Source organism: Megalops cyprinoides, chromosome 18, assembly GCF_013368585.1.
Source record: "Megalops cyprinoides isolate fMegCyp1 chromosome 18, fMegCyp1.pri, whole genome shotgun sequence".
Taxonomy (NCBI): Eukaryota; Metazoa; Chordata; class Actinopteri; order Elopiformes; family Megalopidae; genus Megalops; species Megalops cyprinoides.
In genome coordinates this window covers 19,927,712-19,941,355 of record NC_050600.1, presented here as the reverse complement: position 1 = coordinate 19,941,355, position 13,644 = coordinate 19,927,712, and the positions used below count along the sequence as shown (strand labels likewise).

General features: G+C 42.1%; 1 protein-coding gene across 5 annotated transcripts in view; it reads left to right on the top strand.

The window, feature by feature from the left end:
- gria2b (glutamate receptor, ionotropic, AMPA 2b) overlaps window positions 1-13,644 on the top strand; it is a 40,720-nt gene that overhangs the window by 20,564 nt on the left and 6,512 nt on the right. For all 5 annotated transcript variants that reach the window (XM_036551614.1, XM_036551612.1, XM_036551617.1 and 2 more), the window contains exons 4-13: window positions 5,777-5,973; window positions 7,639-7,692; window positions 8,104-8,262; window positions 8,382-8,549; window positions 8,733-8,837; window positions 9,150-9,257; window positions 9,420-9,626; window positions 9,956-10,323; window positions 12,147-12,345; window positions 13,337-13,584. In XM_036551614.1, coding sequence (XP_036407507.1) covers window positions 5,777-5,973; window positions 7,639-7,692; window positions 8,104-8,262; window positions 8,382-8,549; window positions 8,733-8,837; window positions 9,150-9,257; window positions 9,420-9,626; window positions 9,956-10,323; window positions 12,147-12,345; window positions 13,337-13,584 — 1,813 coding nt within the window. The remainder of the gene's footprint in view (window positions 1-5,776; window positions 5,974-7,638; window positions 7,693-8,103; window positions 8,263-8,381; window positions 8,550-8,732; window positions 8,838-9,149; window positions 9,258-9,419; window positions 9,627-9,955; window positions 10,324-12,146; window positions 12,346-13,336; window positions 13,585-13,644) is intronic.

Here is a 13,644-nt window from a genome sequence, read left to right as displayed (position 1 = left end):
TATGGGAAAATGTAACACAATCTTAAGCCTATAGCGACAGATGTGCGTACGGGCAATCCTCACTGTTTGCAGATTTGCTATTTGCAGTTTTCAATAGTCATTGTAGGCAGCACTCCTGGTCCCTGGCTTCACTCCCTGTCCCCGGCTTCACTCCCTGTTCTCATGCATCAGAGCCCAGGAAAAGAGCACTTTTACATTTATATGCATATATACACATATTAATCACTTGAGGATTGCATTATTACCTTGCATTAAATGTGTCTGTTTCTGGTGTCAGGAACAAATCGGTCTAAATCGGTACAGTACAGTGTTCACGGATTTCCCCGTTTGCGGGGCATCTCAAGCATGTGTCCCTTGCATCTACGGGGATCTCCAAGTGGGTCCGGATTTGACATTAAGGCCATAGAGCAAAAGTTAAGAGTGCAGCAGCCCCAGGCCTTGGCCTCCTCGTTGGCGCCCCACTGGCGCTCAGCGGAACATGGAGCAGAGCAGATCATGGAGCATATGGTCAGGTCATGCAGAGGGGGACAGCCCCGCAGAAGGGTGAGGGGACAGGTGCCCGTGACTGCAGGCCTGTACACCTGTACGCCGCGGGGCACGGGTGTCTAGCAAACCCTGATAATGCCAACACATTCCAATAGTTTTTGCAGATCCTCCTAACTTTGTGGTAGCCTTACCGTGCTATTGTTTTTAGTCCTTTGAAACCATGGTTCTTAGCACTTAATGACAGGTTATTATATTATTATTATCTTCCAGAGGCTTTTGTTATTATATGCATGTAATTCTTTTAATATGACATTTTCAAAAATAATTCCTCACTATTGCCTGTTTCTCACTTTAGAAACTCACAGAATTAGTATATTCCAATTTATTAACACCTTACTTGACAATTGTGTACTGTCTTTGTTTGCTATGCATTGTGGGTAGACTGTAAACCCAAGACTGTAAACATTTTTGACTGAGACATTCACTGACTACTGACTGCTAAGAATGAGGTTAGTCATGGGGTCCCATATAGAGTCATCCATGGGGTCCCATATAGAGTCATGCAGAAATCAAGCCTCCGGGAAGCGACTTCCTCAGACAGTGTCATCCCGTCTCCCCAGACCAAACATGTAGAAGCCCTTTCCTTCCGTTGTAATTGCGTTTGTAAATGGTGAGGTTAGGTTATGAAACAACTGTTTGCACAATTATGAAAAAGGTCATCAGCCTTTCATCGTGATCCACGAAAAACATCTTTGAAGCCTACTGTGATTACACAGGGACTTTTTATAGCGATGTCATCACAAGGTCACGGAATGGTCACGGCAGAGTTTTATCATCTCCTGGCAGCAGGACAAGAGACCAATATCCATTTATAACTATGGCTATTTAAAAATGCTAATTAAGAACTGCAAATAGGAATAGGCCTATGACACACAAAGCTGATGTACAGCTAAACTAGGAGTAGAATTCAGCCCTCATCCTGAAAACAAAGGAGCAGTATGACGGGATTATGTAAGTTACACATTGGCAATCAATTGATCAATGAATCAAGTGATAAATAGCTGTGTAATCAGATGCTTGATTCCAATGTTTTCTACATCTATTATATGAAAAATAGAAATGTGAGAATGTAATAATATCAAAGGTTTGAGGCAAGTATCATTACATAACTCACAGCATGCCGCAGAATGTCACTGTTATACCATTGGGTAAAAATCATTTGAGTAGTCAGGAACATCTGTTCAGATATTTGGAAACGCAGTGGATGCCTTCACAGTAGCAGCCATGAACGCCATTGCCATCTCCTATCAAAATGATCGAAATGGTGTGGGACTGGGCTTAACTGCCACCTGGATGGGAGATGACCAGAGAAATCCAGACAGCTCCTCCAAATTGTGTCTTTAGGCAGTAGGGAACACACTTCTATGTGTCTCAAACAGAAAGTCAATGCCCTGATACAATGATAGTGACGCTGTGATGTAAGAGGTTCCAGTATTCAGATACACTGAGTGGCTCCCTTTGATTGAAGAAATACCAGAAATAACCCAAACAAATGAGACATGTACATTTTGATATTTTATGAGACACGAATGACACATGTACATTTTGGTATTTTAAATGATAATTGTTAAAGATTCAGTTGCAGTCATCCTCAACTTTGTGACAAATGTAAAATGCAAGCTGATTTTAAGTTTTGATTTAGCCACTAATTTTGAATTCCTAATCAGCAGTTTATGACATCCTGCGGGGCAGGAACAATAATCTTCTTACAGCTGTCGTACCACGTTTGCATATAGCCATTGAAAGATGGATCAAAGTCTTCTTTTAAACCTCGCCTTGTCAAGAGAAGGTTTTCCTCCAAAGCATCTTGCTTCGATGATAGTTCTGTTTGCTTCGGTCATTGGGTTTTAACATAATGAACGGGCAGCAGAAGATGATCATACCTTTTTTTAAATAAAGTCAATGCTATTATACCAGCAAGGACAGAAATTATGATTTCAGTTGGAACAGGCAAACACTTTGGATGTACCACTAAATTAACTGACAGTGCAACCTTTAAAAAAACGTAACATGAATGTTAGCAAAGCAAAAGATCAAATCCGTCAGAGGAAGCAAAGGTGTTAAAAAAGCATTCGGCGCTGTGCAGTTGTAATTCTCGAATCGGCGCTGGAGCGGAGCCGTGAAAATGGCTGCGACTTCAGCCCACCCATTCCTGCTGAGGCCCTAAATCTGTCTGCGAGCTGCAGATTGCTACAGATGGTTCTGCGTCCTCTTCCTCTCTCTCTCTCTCTCTCTCTCCCCCTCTCCTTCCCTCGCGGAGATAACCGCTCTGACAGGGTCTCGCTGTCCCTCGCCCACGCAGCCGTTTTGCCGAGCTTTATTTGTAATGCTGGATCCAGAAAGCACACCATGTTTCCCTAGTCCAGTGCTGATATGCAGCCCAGCCGCCCCCCCCCCGCCGTAGCACAGAGAATCACTGGAGAACGAGCTAGAGTTGACACGTATATATATTTTTTGGACTTAAGTGGCTATTCATCCTCCCTTATTCGTTTTCGTTTTATTGCAGCCTGGTTTTTGTTGATTCAACAAGTTATTCATTAAAGCAGCTGCTTTAAAGTTTTGGAGCTTGCTTGACACACTGTGGGTTCTGTATCTCCTCCAATGAACATCGGGAATGGACTATCATACAGCGCATACTGTATTTAATAGTCTAACAAAGCCATACTGGACGTAATAGTGGAATTAATAAGACATATGACCCCACCGCTTGGGGATTACCACTGTGCAAGTTATTTTAGGACAGTGCGTGGCATCCCACAGGTTGAAGCAATAGATTCTGGACCCTTGGGTGTAGGGTTTAAATACTATCTGGGAAAATGCTGTACTATCTTATACCAAGGCACTTCACCTCATTGCCTCCAGATACACACACCAGCAGCAGGATTATGTAAGGCAAGAGAAGGTGTGTCACCGCTCATCCACACAGGTCAGTTGTGTTGTATCCGAGACTGGTGACACACATGCATTTCGAGCGGGTTTGCACGCATTTACGATCCTCAGATTTCACCACCAGTTCATGCAAACGCAGAAAGTATTTACCTCCTGCGGCTTACACTGGATCCACAAACAGTGTGCTGTAGTCAACATTAACTGCTTAGGTGTTTCGTTGTACTCTCTCCACAGCAGCAGTAACAAATGCAGAAGCATCAGGATTTCATCATCTATCATAAGCAGGGGAACATTTTGTGAGCACTGGGTCACAGTTATTCACAGAAATACACACATGATGTAGGTGGGTGTACCAGGAATGCTCACCTCTAAAGATGCTCTGGGGTCAGCAGCACTTAAGCTATAGATAATACCCAAAAAAGTAAAGCTGAGATCAACAGGTTGGCTTGCCGTAGAACAGCACACACAGAGAAGGTTAGTCAGTGGTCCTTCCAAGTTGAGGGTGTCTGTTAAGCTAAATAAAAATAGAATGTTTAGTTTGTATTCTTTAGTCTTTAGTCAGATACAGAGATTATATTGTCCAAATTAATCGAAGTAGTTTACAGAAAGCAAGAAATAGGAAATAGGTTCAATCTATTGGTGGTGTATTATCTCCACAAAATCACTTTCGTTGTACAGTAGCACCAGGTTACCCACACGTTCGACTTATTCTTTGTAAGTGAGCAGAAATACTCACAAATATAGGTCTGCCATTAAAATTATTGACATCAAACTGAAACCATGTTGCACTAAGCAATCTGGGACACATTATCTCACACAAACTAAGCAAGCACTGTTCCAAAGCACCCAGTATTTCCTAAATTATTTAGTATAATGTTGTCCTATTTTATTTTTTTTTTTTAATTGGGGAGGGGCAGAAAGCTTGAATTAGGCCCTTAACTGAATTCATGCTCACTAATTAGCCCATAGAGAAAACGCAACAGCCTGACTCTGCATCTTCGGTACAGTTGGTCTGAGGTAGGTCAACCTTTAAAAATCAGACACAGAGGCATGGCAGTGACACGTACCAATCAATCAGTCATTCTATGTAGGCTACCTCTCCTGAGGACCCGCCCGTTCTACTCATGTCCGTGAAACACGGCTTGTCACAGGGGATGTAGACTGTCACAGAATGGCATGAAAATAGACACTGCTGGAAAACGCAGCAAAACATTCCGGCCGTTGTACATGCAGCATGTAACACATTTGGCATTAGAAAGAATGTGTGGACGGTCATTTTCCTTTTGTGTTTCTCTTCACAAATATGTAACAGGTTATAGACTAACTCTTTTGCTCACATTCGCAGTGTCTCACTGCACATTCCACATGAGCCTTCCTAAAGAGGTCGCTCAAAAAGGTAGTTAGAATTACATTACTGGCATTTTAGCAGACACTCTTATCCAGAGTGACTTACATAGGTTATAGCTTTTACGTATTATCCATTTATACAGCTGGATATTTACTGAGGAAATTCTGGGTTAAGTACCTTGTCCACGGTTACAACAGCAGTACCCCAGCAGAGAACTGAACCAGGAACCTTTTGGTTACGAGTCCTGTTCCTTAACACTATGCTACACTGCCACCCATTAAAAGGATGGTGGGTGGCTATTGATTTAGAAAGAGTAACCATCCCTTCAGGAGCTCAGCTTGTCACTGAAAGCCCTGGAATGTGGTGCAGTGAGGCCTCATGCCTTCACTTTCAGCTTGCACAGACGCGACTATGCCTTCAGAAGCCTATTGTCCTGTCACACAGAATTGATTATCCACGTAATTCACTGTCTCCTCTCCGAACGGAAACGCATCCATCTAACTGACCGCGCCATTATCCTGAGTAACCGGTTCACCACCTCCGTAACTCACCGACGTTCAGATAGTGACTTCATTTCAATGCGACCTCCTTCCGGATTCAGCCAGAGCCGGAGCTGACGTTGTGTTACGCTGACATTGAGTTATTACAGTTCTTGTGGATCGGATATGGTGCGTTTTGGTTGGCCAGTCTGCGGTGTTGTTCCATGGAGCAACACTGTGTGTGGTTGTGGCCCGACTGTTAACCCCCAAATAGGAAATACTGTAGAGTGGGCACATCTTGTGAACTGGCACAGTAAATACAGTAAATACAGTTGAAATGTAACATCTAGGGAGGAAATGCACCATCACACTTGATGCAGTGTTTTCTGGTTAAAGATGAAATTACATACACATTTTTGTTGTAGCTGTTGTTCAGCATTTAAAAACCTGAGGTAAATAACACAGCAGAGGCACAGATGCATCATGGGAATAACTCCGATATCTCTGTGTCCAGGTCTGTCCACTCTTCAGGTAGTGTTGGACACTGCCGCTGAGAGGAAGTGGCAAGTGACAGCAATCAACGTGGGCAACCTCAAAGATGAAAAGAAAGATGAGGCTTATCGCTCCCTTTTCCAAGACCTCGAGAACAAGAAAGAAAGGAGGGTTATTTTAGACTGCGAGCAGGACAAGGTGAAAGACATCATGGAGCAGGTGAGTCATTTGTGCCTCTCCGCTTTGAGATTCGCCCTTCCGGCAATGCCCGCTTCCTCCTGTTTTTATCAGAACTGTTATATGACCAAATTAGGAAGACAAAGGTGGAGGGGGTTCTCAGACAGCCACGATGACACTTGAAAGAGTTTGAGGAGAGCGACATTCATATTTGCAGTGGGTGCACGTTTATTGATTCACCAGGAGCAGAATCTTTCTCTCAAATGGGTCTTACGACCAGACACAGTGCTGCATGTTGAAGTCTTGAGGTAAGGCTAGTAATGTTCGAGTGCAAGTAAAGCTGCTCTGTCCTGTCACTGATTTTATGGATGTTGATGGAGACAGCTAAAGCAGTACCAGAAAGAATCATAACAGCATCATACAGGTAAATGAGTGTACATCCACTGGGAACGTGATGGCTTCTCAGCTTTCTTAGGATAACATCTTTTTCAGCTGCGAATTGCTTGGCTGCTTTGGGAATGAAATGCAGCTTTTAATCATTTAATTACTTTTTATTTTTGGTATTTTTGTATGGTGTTGTTTTCTGGTAATTTATAACGATGTCTTTCTGTCTTTTGTATGGCAGGTTTATTGTGAGTTTCAGCAAATAACTAGTATGTAGCTTTAAGCTCGAATGTTGTGGTTCACATGTACATGTATGTAATTTCAAGGCACAGCTCTGTAAACATATCCACATGAATGTTTATTTTCATACATGCTTTGAACAAAATAAATTGTTCATATTCCCAATTATAAAAAACTATTTATTGTGACTAAACAACACAGGACTCGACGGTGGAGGTATTATGGTTATCTTCATTTCTCACTTACAGAACAAAAAATCATAATACATATGCACACATTAACTATATTTAGTGTCGCATCATCACACTTACAGACAGAAACACTGTCACACAAAACCAGGCTTTCAAACATAGCATTCCCTATGAAATAATTCATATGTTTACAGAGACAGGGCCACTTGGGAAATGTGACTGATTTGTATTTACTGCTTGGAGAAATACGCTTTAGCCGGGGCTGAAATCAATACCAGTGCATCTGGAACTGTCTCATCGAAAACAAATAGAATTATTTTCCCTTATGACACTCCGACTGTGTCGTCAATGATTCATCGGTACCATTATAATTCAAATCTTAATGCTGAAGGGACCCTGCCGACTCGGCATTATGAAAACTGTGCTTTAATGAGCCTGCATGCCAAGGCAAACACCATGTCTGTTACCATGTGAAGAGATACTGGATAGAGAGTAGACAGAAAATATGACATACTTGTTATCATTTTGTTCTTATCTGTTGGGTGACAGCAGCGATGACATCATACTGAGGACAGGAATCCTGTTTTACCTTAATAAATGTGTTAGTCACATTTTAACTGGTTTCATTATGCTTAGTGTTACACAGCTTCTGCAGTGGTAACATATTAATTACCATAGTTATAGTGGCTGTTAATACGTCTTGCCGTTTCTCCCTGGAGTGCTATTTTAAATGTGAAAATGCATCACCTTGTTGCTGTACTGGAGAGGTTTCCTGAAGCAGAACAGTTTCGCATATCTTGGCAGATGTCTACAGCTGTTGTGTCGGCAGGCAAGTGAACAGTACATGACTGTTTGAGTCTGATGGAGGATTACCTGTCTCTTCCTTTCTCAGGTCATCACAATCGGCAGGCATGTGAAAGGATATCACTACATCATTGCAAATCTGGTGCGTTTTCAGTGCTTTTTTCTCCTCAGCTGCCTTCTCAATTCATGAATGTGTCCTATATTCCTTTCAACTGGGTAATATCATTATTTCTTATGAAGTGTCCTAGTAATGTATGCATTCTCTATTCCTCTGCATATACTGCTAGTTTCCTATATTAATATGGACCAGATTTTCATATTTGTTTCAAATTTACTTTGGTTTTTAAAATGTGTGATGCATTATGTTTCGAAAAGCTTGAAACAGCACTTTGTGACAATCTTCGTGACAGACTCAATAAGTTACTAACATGTAATTATGTGTCATAGGTATGTCACTATAATGCAAAAAGGTTCAGGCATGCTCGGATGCAATACACAGTACAGTAACCACAAGCAGTGCACAGCTCCGTCTGAGAGTTCCTGTCTTTCTCAGGGCTTTGTGGATGGGGATTTGTCAAAGATCCAGTACGGAGGAGCGAATGTGTCTGGATTTCAGATCGTGGATTTCGACGACCCGCTGGTGGCCAAATTCGACCAGCGGTGGGAGGCCCTGGAGGAAAAGGAGTACCCCGGCGCTGACAGTAAAATTAGGGTGAGATGCCGCTGATATGATTAGTGCTGGTCTCATTAGAGCGTCAGCGGGGAGCGTTCGGAGTCGACGAAGGCGCTCGTGGCCAAGCGATGACCATCCTCTCCCCGTCCTTTCTGCAGTACACGTCGGCGCTGACGTATGACGCCGTGCAGGTGATGACGGAGGCGTTCCGCTACCTGCACAAGCAGAGGATCGACATCACCCGGAGGGGCAACAACGGCGACTGTCTGGCCAACCCGGCGGTACCGTGGGCACAGGGCGTGGAGATCGAGCGAGCGCTGAAACAGGTGACATGTCGCCATAGCAACGCCACCGGCGGCCAGCGGGCGAGGAGGTCTGACCGCCCGCCGATTTTCAGAGCCTGAGATTAGAGTGAATCAGGGAACTCTGGGCAGCTGTGAAAACCTGCCCCCGGATTTCTCCCGCCACATGCTGTGATGTTACATCTCGCTGTTTTCTTTCTTTTCCAGGTCCGGGTGGAAGGCCTAACGGGCAACATCCAGTTCGACCAGCACGGCAGAAGGGTCAACTACTCCGTTAATATCATGGAACTTAAAAACAGCGGACCAGTCAAGGTACTGACACTATTCCCGTAGGTCTGACTGGGCTCATCTCAAGTCCTTGCTTCCTATTTTGTACATGTTCTTGGATCTGTTTCTGAGGAAAATGCATGGTTTGACTCTGTGACAGGCTCAAGCAAAGTGGAGAGTAAACAAGTCAGAAAAGCAACTGTTTCATAGTCTGGTAAATTAATATCCACTCAGGTGTAACCGTCCTCATCTACAATTAGAGACACTGTGTTTAACTTGCAAGGAAAACAGTAGGAAAGTGTTTTTCACATATTATTGAATTGCTGTGCGATTGCTTTTGCCCATTTTCTTTTCTAGATTGGATATTGGAATGAAGTAGACAAAATGGCGGTTACAAAACCAGATGTTTTTCCAAATGAATCAATGGGGATGGAGAATAAGACTGTGATCGTAACCACAATATTGGTAATGCTTAATAAGTTTCGATACTGATCTGGTTAATTCTCTCTGAACATGGTAGCTCTCTCTGAATGATAATGCAATGTGTTTTATAATCTCAAATTTTCTGATGAAATAATGTACATAGAACAGTTGAACTTAAGTATTTGTTAATTTCCCTTTTTTCAGGAAGCCCCATATGTGATGCTAAAGAAAAACGCTGACCTCTTTGTAGACAATGACAGATATGAGGGCTACTGTGTGGACTTGGCTGCAGAAATTGCCAAGCACTGTGGCTTCAAATACCAGCTGAAAATAGTTGGTGATGGGAAGTATGGAGCCAGAGATGCAGAGACAAAAATCTGGAATGGAATGGTTGGAGAGTTAGTGTATGGGGTAAGAAGAAGAGCTGAACTATGTCTGTCTTAAACTGAAAACATTTTACAATTTATGGTGTACTAAGCACAAGTCAGGAAACCATGTATTTTTAAGTGAATTAAGTTACAGGAAGTTACAGGAAGCACCTACTTCTACTCTGTTAAAAAAGAAGAGCTAAAAACTTACTGCCTCCAGCGTACAGTTGAAATCTGTTGACTCACCATCCTCAAAGATTGCATTTCTTTCTTCTGAAAGTGCTCGTGATATATTTTCACTATGCAGACCATTCAAGTAAGGCAGCAAATAGAAATATTCCCTTTTTCTTTGCTTTTCTCATTTCGTTTCAGAAAGCTGATATTGCAGTTGCTCCGTTAACTATTACCCTGGTCCGAGAAGAAGTGATTGACTTCTCGAAACCGTTCATGAGTCTGGGGATTTCCATCATGATAAAAAAGCCCCAGAAATCTAAACCGGGGGTGTTCTCCTTCCTGGATCCCCTGGCGTATGAGATCTGGATGTGCATCGTGTTTGCCTACATCGGGGTCAGTGTGGTTCTCTTCCTAGTCAGTCGCTTCAGCCCCTATGAGTGGCACACCGAGGAGTATGAAGACGGACAGATACAAACTAATGAGTCGACAAATGAGTTTGGGATATTTAATAGTCTCTGGTTTTCCCTCGGTGCCTTTATGCAGCAAGGATGCGATATTTCGCCAAGGTTGGTCCTTCGTACGCTCCAACTTTGTGCATTTTCGGTCCAGCCCGATGCCGCGGCGCGGATGTGGTCACCTCCTGTAGTTCCAGTTACATTTTATGTTTAATTTTAGAAACTTCAGTTATTTATTTTAGCATTGATATCCCTCCTTGTTACCTGAGAGTGGTGTCTCCCTCTCACAACAAGGAGCAAGTGCAGGACAAGAAATATGCGACTGGAGTTGCGTTTACTTCAGTCGAGTATTCCTTCTGTGACCACGTTCGCGCCACGCCAGGACTGCAAAATGCATGAGGTTTCTCTCTTTTCCTGTCCTCTTGGAGGGGTACCGTGTTTTTGCTGCATACCCCCAGTCCATGGGGTGATGTAGGTGTTGCTGCAGTTTACTTACAGCGACCACTTCCAGAACAATCCCAGTGCTGCAAGGGATATGCTGTACTCTCTCTCCCTCTCCTAATGTTTGCTCTTCCTCCAAATCTCCTCCTTTCCTCTGGCTAAGGGGAGTAACCTTGTGACCGAAAGCATGGCTGAGGTTGGTTTGAAACAAGTAAGCAAAATGAGGGTGGTTAGTGCTGGCATCTGATACAGTACCTGCCTGTATGGTATTATTATTGCAGTATTATTCACTTCAGTTTGTTTGTGTGACATACCAGAAAAAAAATCATTAAAGTCATAAAGATATCTACTTTACCAAATCTAAAAATGGACGATTAATAATTCTTACCATTTTTATTAAGTAGTACATTGCTTTGCAATGTATTTTGAATTTACAAAATTCAAACCTTGAGTACTTTTAGAATGGAATAATTACTAATAAATGTTCACTAATAAATTATTTAAATATTTCTAATAAATTAGATTAAAAAACATAATTTATCATTTAATTTATTTAATTAATTTATCATTTAATATGCAGTGAAATTCTTTTCCTAGATTTAGAACATAACATTGCAGTGTACAGTGTAATGGGCTTTTTTTAGTTAATTAGTTTTTTAGTTAATTAGTCTGCTTACTACAATATATAAACAATTAATTTGGAGACAAATTTGTTAGGCCAGTAAATGAATTCTTTCATGTGTTTGTATCAGCTGCACCTTTTTCAGATCTTACCGGCTGTAAGATGTAGTATAACCTGACATTCTCCTACCCTGTAGAGGAAGGGAAGAAGTCATCAAACAGATACCGAAATGATGTGATAACAGTCTGGAATCATTCCAGCTTTCCATCAATGGCTGGGTGTACTGTTTGCTAAATTGTGATCTCATAGAAATTATTTAACTTCGTTCTATAGACAGGGGCCAATTAGATCTGTCTGCTGTTACTGGATGTTGCATAATGATGCTCCTCCCATTTTTATGTTGTATCTGTGACAGTGTTAGTCTACCATGCTTACCGTCATGTTATGTTCTGTGGAGCATGTTTGAGTTCCTGTTGCTACCTGCTTCAGCTCTGTTAGTTTATCTAAGCTTTCATCATTTTATGTTGTTTCGTGGCACAGCTCAAAACACTCATCATGTTTCTTACTATACATTTGTCTTTGGTCTTAATTATAGATTTATTTAGGGAAGTGGATTTAATTAAATTTATGTTTACATGATGTGATTGTGGAAGGTAATTTCTGGATGACTGTTAATGTATGTTGTGTGGTACTTCTGTAGTTTTAGATTTTAGGTTTTGCATTTCTAAAACGTATGGAAATAATGTCCTTTTCATGGTTCTTTTTTCTTACTGAATATTGATACTTGATGAATATGATCCAAAATGACTGCACCATCTAACTCTGTGGCTTTCATTTCATCTCTATGAATCCATTTTACGCTTGTTAATAGATCCCTCTCTGGCCGCATTGTGGGCGGGGTCTGGTGGTTTTTTACCCTGATCATAATATCGTCCTACACGGCTAACTTAGCTGCCTTCCTGACTGTTGAGAGGATGGTGTCCCCCATTGAAAGTGCAGAGGACTTGGCTAAGCAAACTGAAATTGCTTACGGGACTCTGGACTCTGGCTCAACTAAAGAATTTTTCAGGGTAGGAGACGTCTTCTATGCTTATATTCTTGTGGTTCATTTCCTGATGACCTGGACGTGTGACCTGCGTGTACATTTAATTTTCTGTACATATGATTGTATCACATATTTTACGATCTTTTACATAGATCAACATTTTTTCATATATCTCTAATGTTCAGTGAAAGTTACTGTGCATTTCCAATGATTTTCAGCCCTGGTCCTGGAGGTACACTCTGTATTCTGAACATAATTATTTCATTAAGCTTGATTCTGCTTTGTATTGCTGATGTGTTTATGGAACGCAAGTGTACAGAAGTAGTTTGAAGAAATAACTCTATTTGTATCTTTGTCAGTACAGTATAAGCACAGTACCGACTACTTACTTCTGTCACAAAGGACTAACTTATGAAAAGTCCAGTTGAGAAGAAAACTAGGTCTGTCTGTACCTCCAGGTCCTTCAGGGTTGAGAAACCAAGCTCTGTGCGCCTCATTCGGATACAGCGAGTTTTATCAGCTGTCCTTTCACCATTACCTGCACTGTATTTCCGCTCCCTGCTCCTTATGTCTCCTAGCTGGGCAAAGAAATCATGTAAAAATGCAACTGCATTTCACACCAGTGGAGGTTAGATAGTTTAGTGTAACTGTTCTGCTTTGTCTGTAATGTAATCACAAGTTCTGCAGCAGTCAGGGAAGAGATGTTCCCTTACCTTGTCAATGATGCCAAGTTTGCTTCGCATTAAAATTTCAATTTGGGTGGCAGATTATAACTCTCATTGAGAGCAAAAGACTTTGTGTATTGCGATTTAAAAAATTCCAACGCCCTGTCCCAATATCCATTAAGTACATTTACCTGTGGAATGGTCATACCTAAATTCACTGCAGGTCATTTCATGTCATGCCAACCAAATGATATTGTCACAGTTAATCACAACATCTTTGCTGGCGTGATGGTTCATCATGATGGTTCCATTTACATTTTTCTCCCTCCCTCTCCCCCTCTCTCGGCGCAGCGATCCAAAATCGCGCTGTTCGATAAAATGTGGACGTACATGAAGGGCGCAGAGCCCTCGGTGTTTGTGAAAACCACCGCGGAGGGCGTGCTCCGGGTGCGCAAGTCCAAGGGGAAGTACGCCTACCTGCTGGAGTCCACCATGAATGAGTACATCGAGCAGCGCAAGCCCTGTGACACCATGAAGGTCGGAGGGAACCTGGACTCCAAGGGCTACGGGATCGCCACGCCGAAAGGATCCTCATTAAGGTGGGTGGAATAGTATAACAATATGTCCAATGTTGTTATAGTATCCCACCTACCCTGATG